Source organism: Octopus bimaculoides, chromosome 6 (assembly GCF_046866305.1).
Source record: "Octopus bimaculoides isolate indiv1 chromosome 6, ASM4686630v1, whole genome shotgun sequence".
Taxonomy (NCBI): Eukaryota; Metazoa; Mollusca; class Cephalopoda; order Octopoda; family Octopodidae; genus Octopus; species Octopus bimaculoides.
The window spans coordinates 94,007,429-94,032,226 of record NC_142933.1 but is presented as its reverse complement, the minus strand read 5'-3'; the positions used below and the strand labels follow the sequence as shown (position 1 = coordinate 94,032,226).

The window sequence follows — 24,798 nt, the reverse complement described above, 5'->3', positions numbered from 1 at the left end:
AACCGATGTATACATAACTGGAATTCTCAGCAGATACGTTACTGGATATACCAATTTACATATTAAATATTCCTGAATATTGGTTCTTTAAATATTAATGACTTGTAGGGACAGGAAATTTCGTTATGCAACAATAACATACTACAAAGTATATTAAACGTTTTTATAAGTCTATACCGTGTACTACTGTGTTAGCAGTGCTCTTAAATCACGTGTTAAGGTCATCTCTACAAATTTTCCATAGAAATTATAGCCAGCACTGATTTTGTTATGATGTTTCGTATTCGAGTCAGGAAATTGCACATACTTGGATTCGTAGAATAATTTTTTATAATGCTTAATTCGTACATATATTCACCTGGGGAAAACGGTTTTTTCTTTTTTTCGCATAAGGTAATAACTTTATTCATCAATAAAAACAAGTCTGAAACATTTGTAGTGAGTGAAACAGTATCCATCTGTTGTTATTTGTTTATATACACACACACACATGTTTATGAATTTATGTTTCAAGATTCCTGATGTGAAACCGTGTGTTGAAATAGATATTGTTATATTTTGGGATGGTCATTCTTTTTGCCAAATAAACACACGCACTATATATTCGTTCTTCACTCATTTATTATTGTTCTTATTTTTATCTTATGTTTATTGTCGGGAAATCTTTCGTCACACATCTGTGACCTCTTCAGCGATCCTTTCCATCCACGTGTATCCTCCTGCTCCGCCTAGTCCCCGCCTAGTCCATTCTCAGAACGGACTAGGCGGAGCAGGAGGATACACGTGGATGGAAAGGATCGCTGAAGAGGTCACAAATGTGTGGCGAAAGATTTCCAGACAAAGGACATAAGATAAAATACGAACAATAACAAACGATTGAAGAACGAATACACAGTGCGTGTGTTTATTTGGCAAAAAATGACCATCCCGTAATATAACAATATGTGTGTGTGTGTGTGTGTATACATATATGTATGTATCTCTGTATATGTTTGTGTCTGTGTGTATTCTAATTATATTTTGTAAAATCACAGCGCTACATCTTTTTGATATATACACGAATTCTCAGAGAGTACTCAATATTCTAACAAGAAAACTATATACAGTTAATCACGTCTATTACCCCGAGAAAACTTTTGTTCAGTAGACTCATACTTATAAGTGCAATTCCTTTCACTGAAGATCGTGCAAAGCACGTGAAACTTTAGGTCTAAAGTTTCGAGTTATTTTAATAGATATATAATTTATTATCAACAAATATGTATTGTTTTACTTTCTAATACATTTCAGCGTATAACTGCGGAGAGAGAGGGGGAGTGAATGAAAGAAAAAGAAAATAGGGTAGATAAGTATACAGAGAGAAAGAGAGAGAAAGACAGACAGACAGACAGACAAAGTAAGAGAGAACAATGTAATACATATTGTGGTGCTGAAGTAACATATTTAAAATGAGATGAGAGAAGGAGACGATGAGGAGGATTAACACGAGAGAGAGAGAGAGAGAGAGAGAGAGAGAAAGAGAGAGGGAAATAGAGAGAGAGAGAGAGAGAGAGAGAGAGAGAGAGATTATTTCCGTGAACGTTTGTGTAAAAAGAACGAAGAAGAAGGCGTGTTTGGTTTATTTCAATAAAATGGAAGAATGATATATACAGGAAAAGAGCAAGAAAGAAACAACAGCGTTATTGTGACATGCCTCCGAATAATATATCAATAGTAAATAGAATTACACGGATTATAAAGGTGTCCAATAACGTGATTTCTATTATAGTGGAACTTTCTTAACAATGAAATTAAGAATAGAACTACATCACATAACGGGAAATATAAATTGTGCGCTTTCATTTCTATTCATTTCAAAGGCAACTTTGAGAATTTAACAACCTGTTCCATACTATATATAAGTCTACTCTCAATCGAGAAGATTGACCAAGTGCAGTGCTATGACTTCAATCATGCAGTTTGCAGCCATTTTCGCGCTTCTTGGCGCCATTATGTACCTTCCAGGTTTCCACGGTGGGTATATTATGATGATGACCAATTCCATGTTCTTATTTGTTACGCTACTGATTTTAGTAATAATCTGTAATCAAGTACCTAAAACCTTCATAGAACATGTTTATATACAATACATTCATTACATACATATACATGTATATGTGTGTATGTATGTATGTATGTATGTATGTATGCATGTATGTATGTATGTATGTATGTATATATATATATATATGTATATATATATATTATGTGTGTGTGTGTGCGTGTATGTGTGTATGTATGTTTTATATGTGTATGTATATAAGTGTATACATATGTACATATAAATGTATATATACATATTTTACACACACACACACACACACACACACACACGCACACACATATATATATATATATATATATATATATATATATATATATATATATATATATAGGTATCTATCTATATATCCATCTGTCTATACACGCACACATATATATATATTTATAAAATAAGGATATAATCAAAAAATGATTATATCACTAGCCTAGTGCATAACAGTGACTGCATAAGTAAAATTATTTTTTTTTAAACATATAATTATAAAATATAATTATAATTAAGGGCTGCTAGATGTGACCAGCGGCCTACACTAGAAGTAGATGCCAAATACCAACAACTCACTTAAGAACATATCTTAAGATATGTTCTCGCTCATCGACCTGTGGTCGAATGAGCGAGAGAATATAGAAAAAAATTTTGGATAACTCTATACCTAGAGATTTCATGCTCTGCATTTCTGAGCGACCCATGCTATTGCGAGATAGTCGTTGAACCTATACAATTTCCTCCATCCTTTTGACAGGTTTTGTTTTTAATCCTGCTGGGTTTCTAGCAACTCTCTTCAGCAAGCAAGCTTAGTTAGAATGCCGGTTTAGTCGACCTGACTATACAGCAGGTTGTACTGAACCCCATGTTACCAGGAGCACTCATGAAAGACCTCACAAGTAACCTGATATAAAATAGACAAACAAAATCGACTGGTACCTTCCTTCTTTATTGACCCCGAAATGATGAAAGCCAAAGCTGGCTCCGGTGGAGCATATGGAGATAAATCAAATGCAAGAGATTCTCTCAGACGTTCTATCGATTCTGTTAATTAACCACCTTTACAAGTTTTCCTTTAGAATATATTTCATTCAAACTTCCTACACGTTATTTAGTATTTTTTTCTTCTTTCCAATTTTGTTTTTGAGAGATCTGATTATATAAAATGATTAACAAAATGTTGCTTACTCTTCTTCAGCATCTGCTTTACACTCATCTGCGATGAAGCAACTCATTGTTACAGGTAAGTTTTGTTTAAGATGTGTTGTCTCAGCATGCAGTACGCGTTAATACATGATGATAGATGCATTCCTCCTCAACAACCTCATGAAACATATATAGTTTATATTCGCAGTGTTACCTTTGCAGACTACAAAAAAGTCTAATAGATACCTTTCCCTCGATTGCGGATGAAACCAACTGAAACTTCACTTTTCAGAAACCTGAAAAAGTAATTTATTACAGCCAGACCATATATGATGCACTGTTGAAGTAAATGCTGCCCACTGGCCTTTTCAGAAATGACCTAAAAGACGTTCACCTTTTGAGATATCTTCTCACTCACTCATTAAAATCGCTGAGGCAACTAATCTGATATGATATTAAGGGGTCTCTGTGATGAATTATAGAAATCTTCGATTTTAACCCGACCGTTTGCTATTGCATCAGCATAAACACTAAAAACAGTTAAACTTGGATTTCAAATCAAAACTAAAACTCACATTAGCAGTCTGATATAGCAACTTGAAGGGACACCAGTTTGCTGACAAAATTATTCACGATAGCTAATCCAACACCAGCTTAGCTGGTGCAACATCCTCCTTGCTAACCGACAGAAGCTGTAGTTTTGCTCATGTAACTTATCCTATCCTCCCAGTCACTTTTGTATCAGTGCTCTGATATCTATGATATAGTACATTACTTCCTTATCAACTATCGCAGTTCTTCGTTTTTGGCTCCCCATACGACAGTGCTTATTCTCGTCTTAATATCTTCGTCGGTGCCGCCTGAGAACGTTATCTTACTACCTAAATGCGTAAACTCGGCTACATACTCTAGTTCACCGGTTTCTAGTTTAATACGTTCGCTGTTTTCTTCATTAACGCGCATAATTTTTGATTTGTCGCGGTTGACTTTCAATCCTAGTTTGGCAGCTATTGCTTCTAATTTTGACGTTTTATTTTCCATTTGGATATATATTAAGATATTAAGACGAGAATAAGTAAGGCAAGGGCCACTTTTCACCTGTTAAAAAAAGTATGGAGCGCAAGTGTAACTTCAATAAAGAACAAAATAAGAATTTTTAACACTAACGTAAGAGCGGTGTTATTGTATGGGGCCGAGACATAGCGAACAACAGTTAAGTCAAATAAGCAAATGCAATCATTCATCAACAGGTCCTTGCGTAGTATACTTAAAATCAGATGGCCCGAACACATAAGCAATATGGAGCTATGGCAAAGAACGAATCAAGTTTCGATTAGGGAGCAAATATTTAAGAAAAAGTGGAAGTGGATTGGTAGCACAATTAGAAAAGACACACCAAATGTAGCGAAAAGTGCTTTACAGTGGAATCCGGATGGATATAGAAAGAGGGGTAGGCCTAAGAACTCGTAGCGTAGATCAACACAAAAGGAACTAGAGAAAGGGGGACATTCATGGCTGAGTATAAGTACAGAAGCGAAAAATTATGCGACGTGGAATTCAATTATAAGTGGCCTATACTCCGCGTTGGAGGGTTAAAGGCAAGAAAGAATACGACAGTGCTAACGTTGAAAAATACAACCCATGGTTATAGTAACACAACAAAACATAACTAAGATGCTGTTTTCGTTAATTACAATAACAAAAGCTATTCTGACCATCCCGGGACTATCAATCTGACACATCTTTCATTAAGAAGACACAACCAAGTCGATTTAAAAGAAAGAAAATTCTTGCTATTGACGTTATAGTACGTCACTAAGAAATGAACAATGTCAATCATCTGTGAAGATAGAGTAATCACCACACAGACTTTAATGTGTTAATCACGATAATCCGCACTATACCATCGGATTCATTTTGTAATACAACCAAGTTTCCCAGTTTTGTCATTGAGAGAGACGATTGCATCTATACTTACTTTAAGTACTGTCTATTGTTCTTATATCGTATTGATATAATGTTAAATGTTATATTGCTCCAGCAATGCTATAAAATACCGTTGTCTTTAAGTGTTTATTTGTCACTGGTGTTGCGTAATTTATAGCTTCGGGTTTTGGTAGACGTGTGAAAAGAACCAATTATTGACGGGGTAGTAATGAGATTTGACAATATTTATAATATTAAAAAATTGAAACGTTTACACCGATGATTTAGTTCTACAGATGCAATGCTTAGACACATCGTTAGCGTTGTATAATGGAATCACTGGGTGTTTTGTGTCTTATAACATACTACATCACGCAGGCGATCCGACCTAGGTTAATCAAGTCTCTGCCTATGTCTACCATGTGGCATTCTGCTGACATCGACGACCATCTCATTTCAATCAGAGCCATCGAGACGCTTTCGAAGAAGCCTCTACGCTGTTCTTTATGGATTTTCTTCCGCTCATTTCTGTTATGCTCTGGTCTCCACAAGCTATGCTCAGGGAACAACTTGTGAACCTTCGACTGCCAACCTTCTGTGATAGACAGCTGGTTTTATACCAATTCTTGTGACAATCTTCGATCAACTCCTGCAACTTAAACTTATCCCGTTTCGTATTTATAACGAAGCATGTCACACCCGTAACAATTTATGTTTGAACCCAAATCCTATAATGTCAGATTGTTTTTCTTCGCTTCATACGTAGACGCCGAGCCCCAAGTTGCTGCTGCAGCTGTCATTGAAGGAGCAAGCACCGTTCTGGATATCATTTCTAAAGGTAGAGAATTTTTCAAGAATGTGCGGACAACAGATTTCATGAAAACCAAAGTAATTCCCTATCACTGTGACTTAGCTCCAAGTCTTGGAAAACTGAATGTAGAAGAGTTTAAAAAAATGGATAGACGTTTACAGGTAAAAAAAAATTCGTCTTATCTGCTACACTTTACATTTTCTAAATTGTTATTTTTAGCTGGAAAATAATTCACATTTCTATCAAGTAGCAGGTCACATTATGATAGTCAAATGAAAGAAGTACACCGTGATTTTGTTATAATATTTGATTTAACATCATGACCAGGAAAATAGCTCTTACTCTTCTATACTTAAAATACGCACGGATGAGTGAGGCTATACTGAAATTTACTGATCTACATTGAAGCCATTTATATACTGACATATGGATGATTTTACATCATATATATATATATATATATATATATATATATATATATATATATAAAACGCCAATATATAAAAAAAATGAATTTTAATTTAGAATTTTAATTTAGAATTTTGTCAGAGATATTTTTAACATGTTTCGGTTCTTGTAAAAACGAACCTTATCAAAAATACATATTTAAAAAAATGAAATTAAATGAAGAGTTCATAATTGTTACTTACTGGTGTCAATAATCCACGTGGGGGAATTTTTTGTTGGTTGTAGTAGTTGTAGTAGTGACCCTATTTCGTTGGCGATTTTTTTCCTCCGTCTTCCTTTTCTCTTGGACTTTCCTGTCTCCAGTTTCTGAAGAGCTTTGCTCAAAACGTAGAACTACCTTTCTTTTCTTCCCTGAGCGTCCTGTTAATACTTTGCATGTACCATGTCCATGTGTTGTTCTATTTTTCTTGTGTTTTTTCTTCTTTTTTTTTTGGCGGAGGGGATTAATTATGTATATGTATATATATATCTTAAGTAGAAATTCTGAATTTAAACTTCGTAGAGTAAAGTCTCCAAGGTGAGTAAAGAACCAAAATGATGCTTAAATTTCTCTTAAATTTGATGCTTCACAATATTTTGTTTTTTCATTGTCACTCATATGAGGCACCGATTCTCAGGTTGCGCAATTACCAGTGTTTTTTGTTGTGACCACATCATTCGATGTATAATCAATCAGATCATAGGGAGATTCCAACCGCTTCCGTTCATTATTATTATTATCATCACTGATATTATTATTTTCATTTTTTTACTATTTGTCATTGTGAATATTTCCTCTGATCCGACATAAGTTTTGGCTAAATTATCATTATTATTATTATCACTATTATTACCATCATTATTATTATTTCTATTCATTATTAATAGACATTATTAAATGTTGTTTAGTTTCAACTTTTGTCTTGTACTTGAGATAATCATAAATATGTGAGGGTTTAAGGAAATAAGAGGACCAAGAGAAACAGCTTGAAGAATAGACTAAATTCCACAGGTCTGTAAATAGATTCGGCGGATGGTGGGAGACAAGACATGCCTGTTTACTACTACTAGCGATCAATGAGAGCGCTGACCTTGGCCTTGAAAAGAACCAACTCACCTTGTTCTATTTTTAATTACTGGTAGAAAGAATAATTGTAACCTCGTGGATATTGGTTGCGATTTTTTCTTCCTCCGTTTTTCCCTTCTTTGGACTTTCTTTGTTTCCGACGAAGAGATCCGCTCGAAACGTCATATTCTCTTTCTTTCCTTTCTCGAGCGTCTAGTAACACAATCTGTATCACGTCCTCACGTTGTTGTTTTTTGTTGTTGTTATTTGTCTTTTTCCTTTTTTTGAACTTATATATATATACTGATGTTCACATCGTTGAATTTTTTAATTTCTGATTTTTTTCTTTTTATAAGTTTTGCTGTGGTTTACAGTTTTGGTAATTGTGCAGTTTGTATATATTGGCAGGTGCTTATCTCCTTAATTTTTTTTATCGGGCATTTAATTGTGTTGTTGCAATAAAAGGCATGTTTACATATTCGGGTAGTCAGGGAGGAGAGAAAGATAAAATTTTCACACAAAATTGTAGATAATAAAGTTTTTATATATTCTAGAGATGTTCGTTTGTGTGTCCGATCAGAAAAGACTGTAGTGTTTTTTCAATAAAAAGGATATTTACATTTTCGAATAATCAGGGAGACAGGAAAGGATAGAAAAGGAGGGTAAATTTTTCACTGAAAATTGTAGATACTGAAGCTTTAAAATTTACTAAAGATGATCTTTTGTTTGTCCGAACAGAGAAAACTGTAGTGTTCTTAGAATAAAAAGGACGTTTGCATTTTCGAATACTCAGGGAGAAAGGAAAGGATAGGTATTCACTTCCGTGAATACCTATCCTTTTGTAATTTCTAAAACTGATCGTTTGTGTGTTCGTAAACTGTAGATGTGTAAGTTTCTTAACTTATTTTGAGGGAAATTTAAAATACTCACAGGAAATTGTAGATATTCTAGTCTTTGAGAGTTATCTTTCCCTTGTCTTGCTGGGTTGTATTAGTGTTGCTGTGTCTTCGGCTGCTGACTGGTCAGACCAGCAAAGAACACGCCCAGCCGCTGCCAAGGCTGGGGCTCTTATTATTATTATTATTATTATTATTATTATTATTATTATTATTATTATTATTATTATTTTGTTTGACTTTTGCTTTGCATTTGTACAAGTTGGATCCAAGTCTCACCCAGAGACCTCAAGAGATAACAAGTTAGAAGTTCATGTAGGTGTTATGCCTAGGGTACCATATATTTGGATTTGTACATAGTGTTGTTCTAAAGAATGTTTAAAAAACCATAAGAAACTTATGAGTTTGTTTTAAAATTTGAGATCACATAGACAGTATTTTACGTAGGATATGGGCAGTTCCCATGAGCACTATCTTTTGAACTTCAGCCATTTTGGGGTTTCCTGGTATCTGAGCTAGGTAGTAATCGGCCCGTTTCGCTGTCATTCCCAGGGCACCTATGACAATAGGTATTGTTTTAGTCTTATTATTATTATTATCATTATTATTATTATTATTATTATTATCATTATTATTATTATTATTATTATTATTATTATTATTATTATTATTATTATTATTATTATTATCATCATTATTATTGTTATTTCTCTTTATCACAGGTCTTGTTGGAGATTCTGGAGTCTTACATGCGTAGCGCGTTGGCCATCTGCAGCCTACGATACCATACTATCAATTCTTTTCAGCTATCTGATACCTTCCTCATTATTCTAGCCGTGCCAAAGAGGCAAACTTTTTGTATCAGTTTCACTGGGCACTCTATTCCAATTTCCTTTATATTCCCCTTGATGTCTTCTGATACTGTTCTTAAGGACCCAGCAATAATTGGCACTATCTTCACCTTCTTAATTTTCCATAGCTGGATATTTCGTATTTAAGAGGGTTGTATTTATCGCTATTTCGTACTTATTATTATTATTATAATAATAATTATTATTATTATTATTGAATGAAAAAGCAGTGCATGCCATCAAAATGACACTGGGGTAAAATATACGGAGCTCAATATACCCATCATGACTGCCTGTCTGATAAGGGTTCACCAGGCACATGCATCACAACCATATGTGCGCAACATGGTGATTAGAATTTTCTTCAGGCCGAGTAGCCCATGTCGCTCAAAAGGTCCCTAAAGAAGGTTTGTTTAAGGATGTTGAGCAAAACATCCATGTTTCCAAAGGTGAATTATTCAAACCCCAAAGAACTCCTCTCAACACATGGCTATGATGCTCCCCCACTACTTCTGCTCGTGATCAGAGATGCACATATCGTCAGCCACCACTAAGGGACGTGCTCAACTGGTTAAGGTAAAGCAATTGACAAGCAAATCTGTGGTATTGAGCAGAATATTTGCTGTAGCCCATCTTTTATACCAAGACAAAACAAAACAATGTACATGATAACACTTCCAATCAGTTAAGAACAGAAACCATGAGAACCACTGCCTGGTACTGCATCAGGGCATTATTATTATTATTATTATTATTATTATTATTATTATTATTATTATTATTATTATTATTGAAATAGTGAAGGTAAAGAATAGCGCCATTAGATCGAAAACTCCATTTTCAGAGATGTGCTCTGTTAATGATTAAGACACTCTTTAAGCGGAGCTGTACTTGAAGACGAGTGTCATTCAGCATTTAGTTTTGCCTCTTTTATTACAAGTGCAAGCTTTAACAACAACAACAAAAAAAAAACCTGTTACGTATTTGGAATGGTGCATATCAGTTTTTCCTCCGGTCTACAAAATTCTGGATTTGTATCATGTAAAAAGATTATTACTATCAAATGTGGTAAATATAGGCTGAAATATTTGCGAGTAAATTACAATGCTACAGCAATGAATTTCTCGCCAGGTTTTAATTTTTGATATATATTGTAACGTTAGTAAGAAAAAAATAAGTGTTCACTGACGCTGTTTTCGCAGTGGAAACTCGGTAGGACAGGATATTGTGTCTGTCATCAGAACACTCACCAAAATATCATTTATCTTCAACCTGTTTCAGTCATTTAACTGCAGCCATTCTGGGGCATCACCTTCAAGAATCTTTAGTCGAACGAATCGACCCGAGTACTTATATATTGTTAAGCCTGTACTTATTCTATCAGGCACTTTTGGCCGAAACGCTAAGTTACGGGGACCTAAACACACCAACACCCGTTGTCAGTCGGTGCTAGGGAACAAACACAGACAAGAACACACACGCACACACACATATGCATACATGTATACATAGAATGGGCTTCTTTCAGTTTCCATGTACCAAATCCACTCACAAGGCTTTGGTCGGCCCGTGGCCATATTAGAAGGCACTTGCCCAAGGTGCCACGCAATGGGACAGAACCTGAAACCATGTGGTTGGGAAGCAAGCTTTTTACTACAGAGCCGAAAATATTGATTTCTCTCGCTGACACAATGTCACTGAAACACTGATTTTTTTTAGACGTAGTGGAAAACTTTGTAAAGGAAAATTGATGGCTGCTATAAAGTCTCCTATTGTTGGTTATTTTTTTTATTGACTCTTGGCAAATGAAAGACAAATATTAATTGTTGATGCTGTTCATTATATTGCTTAGACGATGATCGGAACAACGAAAGCTCTACTAGAAAAGTTGATCCGTGAAGAAGGCAAATCAAATGTAAAATTCGAACGTTACCAGTCTGCCATGCTGCAAAATCATTTTGCTCAGAAAATGGATGGTGGTTATGAATATAGAAACAAACTTTTGCAATTTGAATTTAAAGGAATTTCAACAGGACGTGAGCAGCAAAATGTGGTAAGATTCCTATGAAATATGATCAAACTTTGAAATGCATTAATTTTGTCAGCGCATCTACTATGTAATACCATACATACATCAGTTTGTTTACCAATTAAGATAATTCGAAGCCCTTAAAAAAAAAGAAATTTGCTAGGAATCAAAATGTTACTACTAAAAGACAAATGAAGGAGTTGGGAGCGGATGACAGAAAAACATTTCAAAGTTCACAATAAAACAAAATGCTGTGATTATGAATAAAGTGATTAAGTTACAACCATCCAGTTTCACGATTTGAAAAGCAAAAACTTACTTGCAAAATGACTATTATATGCTATATAAATTTAAGGCGTTGTTAAAAGACATTATTGTAAGCCCTAGTACAGTATCCTCAATGATAATGGAAAATCACAAGGATATGTGGGCATATGTGTGAGTGTGCACACCTGTATTAATAGTTTGTGATCTTAAAAATGCATTACACAAAGTTTCACGAACGCAAAAAGTGTCTCACTCTTCAGACGATGTCGATTTAATAATGAGGCAGCTGGGAATTCTAAGAAAAACCGGACGACACATAAAGACTGTGCCTCTTAATTAGTTCAGTTCATACGACATAGGACTGTTAGGCGTCTGCTAGGTGTTGTAGCAGCTGCTCGTTGGGGAATAATTTTGATGCAAAAGATACGAGTACTCTCCCTTGCATACAATTTCAGTAGACATTTTATAACATTTCAGAAAAGTCATGTCTGTGCTTTCAGCTATGGTTTAAAATTACTTAATATTACCAAAAATTACCTAATCATTGATGACAGTTCCATCGAGTTTAGTGTGATCGTTAAGAGATACTGTGGGCTGACTTCAAGGGAAAATTCACCCAGTATATGTACTTTTTCAATTCCAGGGAGAGAGAAACCGCTGCCTCTTTGTTTTGTCTAAAGAGTCTGAGACTAAAGAAATGACCGGTGTATAAGTTGAAGTATACATAAGAATAAGTTGGAGTATACATAAGACGCCTCCTTATTTGCTTTCCTTTGAGAAACATTTCTCTAGCATCGCCAGATTTGGAAAGTGACTTGGTCTGAGTTGACGTTTAGAAATCGATACTGTTCCAAAACTGTTTCATCATGCAAGAGAGACGATAGTCATTTAAATATAAATGTATGGAGATATAGTGACGTTTATTTTAATTTGTGATGGCATTATATAATACAACGTGTCAAAGACTTTTGTGGTACGTCTACGGCGTAGCCCTTGACTATTCCACTTCAACTGTTGTGAATTAGCTGTTTATCCAAAAGCAACAAAGAAATCCTACAATTAAAAAAAATATTTAGCTGGAACAAAATATCACACATGCGCAAATTCACGTATATCCCAAAAATATGAATATAAGAATGATATTCGAAGACCTGCATATCACAGGCATACTCTGCCTAGCAGTTCTTCTCCAAGAAGACAGCTTCTCAGAAGTAAAGAATGACTGTTATAATAAATGCATTTGTGTATATAGTGATACTTTGAGAAATATTTTTAGTTTTAAATTAGGTTTGCTTTGAACATTTCACTTACAGTTATATGTATTGAAATTTTCTCGTGATTAATCTTCCTTTCTAGACAAAAGTGCTAATACCAAGGTATTGCTAAACTGATTCTCTGTCACAGCCATGAAGAGCTGCCTTTGTCCCGATAGCATTGATAAGAACCTTTATTGATTAACTAACGACACCAGTTGCTTCCACCGAAACAACGATATATATAGATATATATATATATATATATATATATATATATATATATATATAGAGAGAGAGAGAGAGAGAGAGAGAGAGAGAGAGAGAGAGAGAGAGAGAGAGAGAGAGAGAGAGAGAGAGAGAGAGAGAGAGACTAAAAGTAAGCGTAATTTCCCCGCTTCCTTTTCTCGACCCACTTCGAAACATCCTATGAATGGATCACAGTATCCTGGCTAAATCTTGGAGGCAGTGGTGTTTCAGAAACAAACGGTGGTCCTAGGCGTACAGAAAACAGATCACTCCGTCTAGGGTTTTGCCTTTATCGTTATCCTGACCGGTAGCCTCCAAAATAACCGATTTTCCCACAGACGCTCGAGATCCTTTGATTGTATTATTAACTTCGGCATGTCGGGAGCATCTCCAGCTCTGAAACTGTACCATGATATTCTACCATACACTCGGCTTGTACACGAAACCATGCGAAAAGCCGTACCAATTTGAAAGGAACCGTTGTCTAGCTTGGTGCCAATCTGGGATAACGGGAAGCAACTGAGCTATACAACGATCCGTGCTCACGTACAGTAACCAACCCTGCAAAATAGTATTGATTCTGTGCCTGCAAACTCAGCCACCACTTGGAACTAAACTACTATTTCATCCCAATTTTTCTTACCGGTTTAGTTTTTACACCAAAACGAAACGTCGATTCCTCCAAAAGAAGCAGCACATGCTAAGATACTCTAGTTTTCTAAAGGGTCCCCTAAACGAATGGTGCTGCAGCAAATACTAGCAAGGTGTATGCAGGCAAGACGATCAGCAGATTCTTAAGCATTTCTCTTTTATTGGTTGGATGGGTGCCGAAGAAATAAATATTAAATTTGACAGGTTAAAATAAATCGCCAAGTTAAAAATGATTAACTACTTCAATAAATAAAAAGAAAAGGAAAAAAAGAAAGTGAAAGTAGAACAGAAAATAATAACCAGCCAGTGAGTTTCAATGTGTGTTGTGGAATTGCATCAGTGACGTGTACGACGGATATTTTTGACACATTACGATAAATCAAGAAATAAATCAAGGTGTATATGTGTGTTTGTGTGTGTGTGTGTGTGTGTGTGTGTGTGTGTGTGTGTGTGTGTGTGTGTGTGTGTGTGTGTGTGTGTGTGTGTGTGCGTGCGTGCGTTTTTGAATACGTGTGTGCACGCGCATATATATACACATACAATCTGCGTTAATCTCTTAGAATTTTTTTCATAATCTCAATGAATCTCTTTAAACACAAAATGATTATATTGATAATTAATGAAAGAAAAAAAAACAATTTCTTGTTCATATATAGGCGATAAAAGTTGATTCCTGGTTCAAAGAACTGCTTAATGATTCAGATGTGTATCAATCAACTAAAATCGAACTGCAGGATTTTAAAAATATTGCTTCTGCTACTGGTGTCGCCGTCGAAAGTTTTGCAACTCTATTCTATGCCAACAAAAAGGTAACTCGTGATGTAGTGGACGTTGGAATTCTGAGATATCCTGATCCATTGAAACCTTATTTTAAGGTAATTATTTCTTTTTGTTAATCCAGTATATCTCTCTGATATTTATTGTTTTTTTTTAAGACACCAAGTACATAAGTGATGTTATCTCAGGACAAACACAGCAGCAACGGGCCTACAAACAATGCGCGTACATGATGCATACATGGCTATTCTTTTAAACTATTTATATCAAAACCCAGTTCTTATCCTTAAGTTATGATCTCTTCATAATGATACATCATTGACCGTGTTTGCTATTTTGATATCCTTGATAGGCACTCTGTCATTATTGCTGATTGCACTAAATCTATAAGAGACATTTTATTGTTAGTCGGTTAAAATCTGATTTGTACAGAACATTCAAAATCTGTGGAGTAGGATTCAAGATTATTGTTCTATCACAATTCTAATTTAATCATACAGAGTAGTACTGTAAACTAAAACGAAAACTATTTTCTGTTGGTTTACACCTAAAAAAAAAATTTAATATGATTAACGAGATTGAATAACTTAGGCAGTCAGCTGGAATAATAACATAAATGAATTCTCCCCAAAATTTTATCTTATAAAGAAAAATGTTTGGTTGCTGTTAAAGAAATGAGACGTTAATGACTTGCATTTGTTCCAACAAACTTAAAAAAAGCCAGTGAGACACATGGCCAATTGGTTAGAGCAGCGGACTCGCGGTCGAGAGATCACGGGTTCCAATCTCAGACCGGGCGATGTGTGTGTTTATGAGCGAAACACCTAAGCTCCACGCAGTTTCGGCAGAAGGTAATGGTGAACTTCTACTGACTCTTTCGCCACAACTTTCTCTCACTCTTTCCTCCTGCATAGAGCAGCTCATCTGAGAAGGACCGTCGTCTCGTCCAGGTGGGGAACCTATACACCAATGAAACCGAGAAACCGGCCCTTATGAGACAGGCATGGCTCGAGAAGGAACAAACAACAATCAACAACTTAAAAAGCGAAGAAAACGTGTGATCTTGAGTCAAATTTAGAAAATATATTGAAATTAAGAAGCCACCAGATTTGTGTTTCACTCGTGTGTTTTAATACTGGTATTGTTCGGGGGTTCTTAAAAGAATTACCACTTCATTAAGTTATTATTGCCTTTTTGAAACAGCAGGTTTCATTGTGATGAAACTCAGGTTTCATATTTGCAACATTAAATGGACCTTTACCCTTTGAACGGCAAATCGAGAAATTAATTTTTTGTAACTAAACACTTTCAAACATCGGACACTGGTAGAATGTGTCAAAAAAACATCTTTTACTCTTAGTGTTGTTAAGAAAAGTTTGTATTTTCAAGTTATTTCGTGTTAAAGTTGTCGTATTTCGGTATTTTCAACCAATCAATGACGTGTATTCAGCTTAATAAAATTACTGCCGTTGTTTGTCAACAACTTCCAGTGAGTGTATATTTCTTTTGTCACTGTTATTATTTCATCTCAGTTACGCTTGTATGAATAAACGAGTGTATCTGAAGCATGTTTACTTCATGGCACCACCACAATCGTTCGTGCATTTCTACTGCTTTTAGGTTTTTTCTTGTTTTTCAGCTACTATTTTCGGAAAGACTTTTTGCCCCCTCCCCTCCCCTTCCAATTTCTTCATTTTTTTCACTTTTTTCAGTAACTCTAACCCTAAAATCCTAACCCTAACCCTAAACCCCAAACCTAACCCTAACCCTAAAACCCTAACCCTAAAACCCTAACCGTAACCCTAAAACCTTATCCCTAACCCTAAAACCCTAAACCCTAACCATAAAACCCTAACCTTAACCCTAACTCTAAAACCCTAACCCTAAAACTCTAATCCTAACCCTAAAACCCTAAAGCTAAAACAAGTACAAACGCACGAACGATGTCATAAATAACAGTGACAAACGAAATATACACCGCTGATAGTTGTTGTTGACAAACAACGGCAGTAATTTTATTCAGCTGAATACACGTCATTGATTGGTTGAAATTACCGAAATACGACTACTTTAATACGAAATAACTTTGAAAATATAAACTTTTCTCAACAACGCTAAGAGTAAAAGATGTTTTATATGACACATTCTACCAATGTTCAAAGTTTGAAAGTGTTTAGTTACAAAAAATTAATTTCTCGATTTGCCGTTCAAAGGGAAAACATCCCATTAAATGGATGAAAGTCAGATATCTTTCTGGATAGGGCACTTTTCTGAGGCAGATGGTCTCAGAAAGCCCTGGTACTTCCCTCCACACATACACACGCCTCTTGAAATAAAACATGTAGAAAGAAATCATGAAAAACGATCCTATGAGCTCCAAATACATAAATCAATGTCTTTATCGTATTCAGATGACTTTAAGGTACTTTATTTATTATTAACTCATAAAAAAAAAATTCATTCAATATTTAAATCTCACCTTTTACAGTTATATCTTGTACAGTGAAGCCATTAATAAATGGAGTTTGTACTTTTATATCTTTCACAGATATTTCTATTTCCGATATTCTGTTCAAGAACAATACAATTTTAAGACATTTTTTTCTCTGAATATTTCTTGAAATTTATACAATCGCTTATTTACCAGATGATCAACTCTGATTTAGACCATTTAATGAGTAAAACCAGTAATTATATCACATAAGTAATCTGCTGTCTCTGATATGTTTAATTCCTTTACTACGCCCTAATAACAAAGATATCAATTTCATGATGGCGGCAAGTCTATTTCTAGTCGCTTTAATCTAACGTTTCAAGTCCGCTATTCTACCGCATTAATTCTCTTTAAGTTTATAAGCCCTGACTTTACATTGTACACACGTTTCTATATATTTTTTCAAGGATTTCAATTTACTAGAACTAATAAGAACGGCGAATGTCTCTTATAGCTTTCTTTGATTACTTAAATGGCTGCATATCTTAAAGAATATATTAGGTACCTTCAAAACATGGCTTGAAGGCATATTCTTCAAGAGTCATATTTATGCAACAATCCAGCCCCCTAAAGTTCTTAAGCATAAGCAGATTTCGAATTTGAAAAGGACTGGTGATGCTCACATTACTTTCAAAGAGAGTTAATATATATTTAAAGCATATAGCCATTGAAATATAGATTATATCGCGAATTCATACAGTTTCTTTACTTCAAATTCCACATAATTTCACTGTTTAAAAATGTCTTTATTTCACGCCCACTTTCTGGTTTCCATTCCTCATTTCATATGTAATTTTTGTGTGTGGTTTTTGTGTTGTTATTGTTGTTGTTGTTTTGTGCAGCTCATTTATATTACATTACTGTCTCGTTTCAGTTATACCGTATCAAACTCTTCGCATACAGCGACCGAAGACGCTATACATTTTATGAAGAGACATACAGTGGAATAGAAGGTACTTACCATTCGCAGAATTTCGAACCGAGATCTGATGTCATCGATGCAATCGAACCCGACCGTTTCAAGAATTTTATTAAGTCTGCATTAGATTCTTTGTTGTAAATAAATTGATTTCGACTTAATTTTGTTTGTGTTCATTAATTGTCAACGATTCCTTTTTTTATATATGAAAATGTTTTCTTCTAAATTTTAATCACTTTCATTTTTCTAAAATATAAAATACCTATATGGTATTTGCAATTGAAGCAGGATTTAATTAAAACAGTCATTTATGAATCATACTTACTGTAGACAGTAAGTATAGATAGGCCAATTACTACGGTATTAGTCCAGTGATAACATCTTTTGTGGACTTGTGCGCAACATTATCGAATGTTTATTCAATTATTCCTATATCAGAGAGGACGATTTCTCGTTCGAGCATGTAACTAATTGCGAGTACGCGCCACTTAAAAGGACTTAAAAGGCCGAAATGCATCTTGCGCTCTTGCTGGTCATTACTGGGGCGAATTTCCCCCCCTCTCTCTCTCTTTCTATCTCTATCTATCTATCTATCTATCTATCTATCTATCTATCTATCTATCTATCTATCTATCTATCTGTCTGTCTTGTGTGCATAAGAGATATATTCATAAGAAATGTTACTGTAGTAACTAGTTTATCAATAGTGTGTATATATTGTGTATGATACACAGATGGCTATTAAATATGTAATTGTTCCATTTTAGATGGCAAATTATAATTGAATCTTGAATAATATTACCTAAACATCATTCCAGAAAAGAATTAATGCAAGCCGACATTAAAGCAAAAGTTTTTGTTGCTATCAAAATTTATTCAATCATAAGAAATATTGGCTTCAAATTTCGGCTCAGGGGCAGCAATTTCAGAGAAGCGGGGTTTGTGGATTACACCGACCCCCAGTACTCTATCGACACCAAAAGGATGAAAGGTGAAATCGGTTTCGGTGGAATATAAACTCAGAACATAAAGACGGACAAAATGCTGCTAAACGTTTGCCCGGCCTGCCAACGATTCTGCCAGCTCGCATCCCTCACAGTTACTAGCAACATTAATAATATGAATGCTAATGATATTTTATTTTGTACGACGTCTACATCATGTCTATAGTTGTACGTCTGAATCATTTAACAATACTTTCGTTCAGATCTCCATAGCACTGAACGTAATTTATTAATTACATTAGAAAACTTCTACTAAGGCTTTCTCCCTTTATAGCAAAATGCTAACACTCGAGAAATCATTCAATTTCACTTTATCAACGGACTTCATCTTTGATGGAAGAAACGCTAAAACTGCATTAAGATAGATAACATGGACATTAGTGCAACCACAGATTTTTATTATAATAAATCATGAGAAGACATGCGTATATAAATTATTACAGATTAATATATTAGCGGGAGGCGTGTGGCTTAATGGTTAGGGTGTCGGCACCATGATCGTAAGATTTGGTTTCGATTCCTGGACCGGGCGACGCGTTGTGCTCTTGAGCAAAACACTTCATTTGACGTTGCTCCAGTCCACTCAGCTGGCAAAAATGAGTAACGCTGCGAAGGACTGGCGTCCTGTCCAGCTGGGGAACACATACGCCATTGAAACCGGGAAACCGGGCCCATGAGCCTGGCTAGGTTTTAAAAGGGCGCATTTATTATTATTTTTTTAAAAAATATATTAGCGGGATGTTTGTTTGGTTCGTTTTGCAACAAAATGGCTCCTGGTTCGTTCCAGTTGTACGACACTGTGAGCAAGTGCCGTCTACCTCGATTTGATCAATACTTTGTGAGTGAAATTAAGTCAGAAACTGCTCGCGTGCGTGTCTGTGCGTGTCTGTGCGTGTCTGTGTGTGTGTGTGTGTGTGTGTTGCTGCAGGATATAAACATCGGTGAAAAATAAATAAATAAATAAATAAAAATAAAACGAAAACTCTGGTACTCTTCGAAGAGAATTCTTTGCAATATTTGTCCGACACCACATACTACTTCGTCATCTGCGCCGTGAGAAATACAGCGAACCAGTGACTGGCTCATTGGAAGTACATATAACCAACAACGTTACTGTTTATTAACTGAAAATATAAAATAATGATATGCGAGGGGTACCCAAAAGAAGCCGGAATTTTTGAATATTATCTTATTCACTTAATTTTACGTTTACACTTTTATCGCCTTCAAAGTATTCTCCATTTGAAGCAATGCATCGGTCCAGACGCATTTGCTAGTGTTCGAAGCAGTGCTGGGACTCTTGCGGAGTGATACCTTTTAACGCCTCCGTTGTTTTTTTTTCTTCATCTCTTCCACATCTGCAAATTCCGTAGCAGCAGCATTCACCACCAGCGATGACCTACGAAAAAAGGTTCGGTTCAACTTTCAGCTGTTCTTTCAGGTCACAACATGCATTCAGTCGTGACTGCTTTTGATGTTCCGTGAACAAGTGAGGCACGAATTTTGTTGAAACTTTTTGCATTCGCAATTACTCGTTCCAAATTCGTTGGCAGAAGCTCCATGACAAACCAATCATATCAACAAGTTCGTCAATCGTTCAGTGACGAACCTCCAAGATCAGTTCATGAATTTTCATGATGTTTTCATTCGTTTGGGAGGTCGACGGTCGCCCTGAACGAAGTTGGTCCTCAAGCGATAAGTGACCATTCCTAAAGCTTGAAAACCACCCGAAAACTTGCGTTTTGCTCATAGCAGCGTCCTTGTAAGCTGTTCCTTCGTTTCAGCCATCGCAAAAATCGACGAACAAGGGCGAAGCACAGCAAAACAAAGATTCACCATATAACAGTACCACCTCAGCCAAGGACACCGGTCGGCAGACTATATGTAAAATGGTATAGAAACTATCTGCTGGTATGTCTGAACTATGCATAAATTCAAATATGAATTAGAAGCAGCAGTGTTATGAACATTATCGAACACACATATGCAGTGTAAGTGCTTTACTTGTTCGCCGGTCGACACGATGTTACGCAAGAATTTTCAATAATATTTATACCCCAAAACAAGCTCCCTGCAAATATGTCAAGTGAGAATTATATGCAGGTATGCCTTTCTGAAACCGTGCCTAGAAGTGAGTTACATGTTAGAAAAGGCCAAGGGCATACATCTTATTAAAAATGTAGCATTAAATTGATTTCTTACCGAGGCAAAAAGACAGAAATTTCTGAGGTAGAAGCAGTCGATTATATGGCCGGCACTTATTTCATTGTGGCCGGAAGGATGAAAGGTAACGTTGACCGAGTCATGATTAAATTTCTAATTTTTGGACGAGGTGAGCAGTTTTGAGATGAGGGTGAAGTGCCTAACATCACCCTCCACCAGTGCTCAACTGATATTTATTTTACCAAGGCCAAGAGGAAGGAATGCAAAGCCGACCGCGTTGGCATTTGGATCCAGAATGTAATGAGCCAGAAGAAATACATTTTGTCTGGCGCCATAACGATTCTGCCACCATGCCGCATTGTAAATTAAATCAAATTAATAACAAAGGAAGTAACCATATCTAACGTTTGTTTTATAGTTTTCAATCATTTTACACTACAATCTTCACAATGTTAAGCTGACACTGAAAGAATATACAGATGTATCTTTTACACGTTTCAGCCATTGGACTACAGCCATACTGGAGCACCGAATTGAAGGGTTTTAGACGAACAAATCGACCTCATATACTTATGCTTTTCTATTTTTAAAGCCTGGTACTTATTCTATCGGGCTGTTTACTCTATCGCTAAGTTACAGGAATGAAAGAATAACAGGACCGTTTGTCAAGTGGTGGTAGGGGTGACAAACATGGACATAAAGACACATACGCATACACATATATGTGTGTGTATGCGTGTGTGTATGTGTGTGCGTGTTTATATATATATATTATATATTATATATATAAACATATGTATATATACACACATATATATGTAATAGATAGATAGAGAGAGAGAGAGAGAGAGAGAGAGAGAGAGAGAGAGAAAGAAAGAGAAAGAGAGAGAGAGATATGTGGCTGGTTTTCAAACAGTTTCTATCTACTAAATTGAATCACAAGGGATTGGCCGACCCAAGGCTATAGTAGAAAATAATTGCCCAAGGTGTTGCGCTGTGGTATTGAACCCGTTGCTATGTGGTTGAAAAGCAAGTTTCTTAACCACACAGCCATTCTTGCATATGTAGAATATAAAATATATTTCTACTAAACGGTCGACTGTGATTTTGATGTAACGACTGTAGCCAGCTTCCTCAGCCAGTAAGCTCTGTAGTTAAAAGTATCATTTATAGGCTTAAGTTCACTTTGTACGTGGAGGACGAGGTGGTATCAAAAAGTTCCCGGACTAGCTATGTTTAATTAAAAAAAAATAACTTATTTACCTTAGTTTTAACACCATCTCCTTCGCAATTGTCACCTTGCGCAGCAATACACCGGTCCCAGCATTCCTGACACTTTTGGAATCCGGCCTGGAAGTCGTTCACCATAAGCGAGTCGATGGCCGTCTGCGATTCGCGATTGATCTCGACAACGGTGTTCAAACGGTGACCTTTGAACTGTATTTTCATCTTGGGGAAGAGAGAGGAGTCCGCCGGTGAATGGGATGGATGCGAAAGTGATACCATGTTTTTGACGAGAGGCTCACGAGTGAGGAGAACCCAGTGACTGCATGCATTGTCATTGTGAAGAATCCACTTCTTCGCGCGTTACAGATCCGGTCGCTTTCGCCGAACGCCCTCCCTCGAACGCCTCAAACGTCATAGTAGAACTCTTGATTGTCAGTCTGGCCCTGGGAGGGGTGGGGGGAGAATTCTCGATGCGCAATACCGCGGATGGCAAGAAAAGCGATGAACATGCTTTTGATGGAGTTGCGGCTCTGTCGTACCTTCTTCGGTCGTATAAAATGAAGGGCTCTGCCACTGTGACGACTGCTACTTCATCTCAGGGTCATACTCGTAAACCCAACTTGCGTCACCGGTGATGATCCTTGAAGGATGGGTCATCAGCGGCACGCTGACAGAAATCTTGACAGACTTCGATGCGATGTTCTTTCTATTCAATGGTCAACAGGCGGGGGACAAACTCGATAGAGACACGCCGCATGTTCAATTCAAACGTTAGGAGAGCCTGCACGGACCCATATGACAGACCAACGACATCAGCAATATCGTTGATTGTCCTCCGATGATCCTCATGCATAAGCTGATGAATTTTCTCCACATTTAAGAAGGTGATGCTCGTGGAAGGTCTTCCAGATCGGTCATCGTCTTCCAGAGATAATATTGTCCCTGGAAGACGATGAGAGATCTGGGAGACCAGAATCGATAAGGTTTTCGCCCGAGGGAAGAGTGTATGGAAGCTCAAGTGCAACCTCTTTATCAAAATGGATTAATTCGAATTTATTTATTTTCGTTTATATATATATATATATATATATATATATATATATATATATATAAGTGTAAGACTAAAAACGTAATATAAAGATGTAAAGTTCCATCTGAGGGTAATGAATACTTTTAGATCGGTGAGTCATCATGAATTTTCAAGAGAAAACTGGCAAATCATTTGAATTCATTTAGCGATAAAAATAAAAGGTTCAAAACGAATCTTAGCAAATTAATCTGGTCTTTTAAGGACAGTAACAAAACCATACTGCAAAACCATACACGCCTAGAACCAAAAGATGTGATCCATGTTTAGAAGAATTTTACCAAATCTTTGCATCCAAGAGTAACGTAGAAAATTCTAGACAGGAACAAGCTTCGAGATGCTTGCACATGAGGAAATTCGCATCTGTAAAGTATAAATGAGTAATAAATATTTAAACAACAGAATATTTTGAAATAATGAACTATAAGTGATTATCCAATGAAAACTTGAAATGGAGATGGTTCGCGTCTAACTTAACGGACAACTCTATATCAGACAACGCAGAGTAGATAAACGAAAAACTTTAAGCGGTCAAATCGAAGGATATCAAGTATGTACCCTGAAGAAACTGCACTGGTATTATAGCAGGGTTGCAACTACAACGGTCACTAATCGGTGCAGTTGAAACATGAGTTGGTGTATGAGAAGCTGTATATAAATTAAAAGAATTATGGGTAGTGCTATGTTACTTCGAAGTAATCCTTATTATTGATATTGTTGATGTGTGTGTGTGTGTGTGTGTGTGTGTGTGTGTGTGTGTGTGTGTGTGTGTGTGTGTGTGTGTGTGTGTGTGTGTGTGTGTACGTGCGTGCGTACGTGCCGGGAGTTTTATTTAGTACAACGATCGTTTCGGCTTACTTTTGCACTGATACCTAATGGGTGTGGAACGATGTAATGGAGTCGAATTCACCCCATATTGCAGAAGAAGCCTCTTCAGGCCACATACAGCGGTTCAGTGTTATAAGATGTACATTTCGCTTATATACGTGGGATGATGTTGGTTCATATCCGTGAACCTATATATATATATATATATATATATATATATATATATATATATATATATATATATATATATATATATATATATATAAACAAATAGTAAATGAGTATATGCATATATACGTACAGGTATGTGCATACCGACATCCACCTGTATGTATAGGTGCATATCTGGGTACAGGACATTGCAAACAAAACGTAGACGAGAAAACACACAAGCCACATAGAGAACATTCTACTTCATCAGCTACCCCCGTTTTAACACCGGCGTTAGGACGGCAAGCTGGCGGAATCATTAGCACGCTGGGTGAAATGCTTACTGGTATTTCATCTGTCGTATGTATGTATGCATGTATGGATGGATGGATGGATGGCATATGGCGTAGTGGTTAAGAGCGTGAGCTACTAACCCCAAGGTTCCGAGTTCGATTCCAAGCAGTGACC

The 24,798-nt window shown here is 36.2% G+C and overlaps 1 protein-coding gene across 1 annotated transcript; it reads left to right on the top strand.

The window, feature by feature from the left end:
* Positions 1-1,924: 1,924 nt before the first annotated feature.
* LOC106883829 (uncharacterized) lies at positions 1,925-18,032 on the top strand. Its single transcript, XM_014934968.2, has 6 exons — positions 1,925-2,013; positions 3,288-3,332; positions 5,928-6,133; positions 11,085-11,285; positions 14,338-14,556; positions 17,827-18,032. Exons 1-6 carry the CDS (start codon positions 1,941-1,943, stop codon positions 18,010-18,012), a joined length of 930 nt encoding a protein of 309 aa, XP_014790454.1. The 5' UTR covers positions 1,925-1,940; the 3' UTR covers positions 18,013-18,032.
* Positions 18,033-24,798: the final 6,766 nt, after the last annotated feature.

What these genes read in the sequence shown, in the direction of transcription:
- LOC106883829 (XM_014934968.2), top strand. Translation starts at nt 1,941, where the DNA reads ATGACTTCAATCATGCAGTTTGCAGCCATTTTCGCGCTTCTTGGCGCC. An exon ending in GTACCTTCCAGGTTTCCACG is followed by an intron (nt 2,014 to 3,287) that starts GTGGGTATATTA and finishes ACTCTTCTTCAG; the next exon opens with CATCTGCTTTACACTCATCT. An exon ending in CATTGAAACCTTATTTTAAG is followed by an intron (nt 14,557 to 17,826) that starts GTAATTATTTCT and finishes GTCTCGTTTCAG; the next exon opens with TTATACCGTATCAAACTCTT.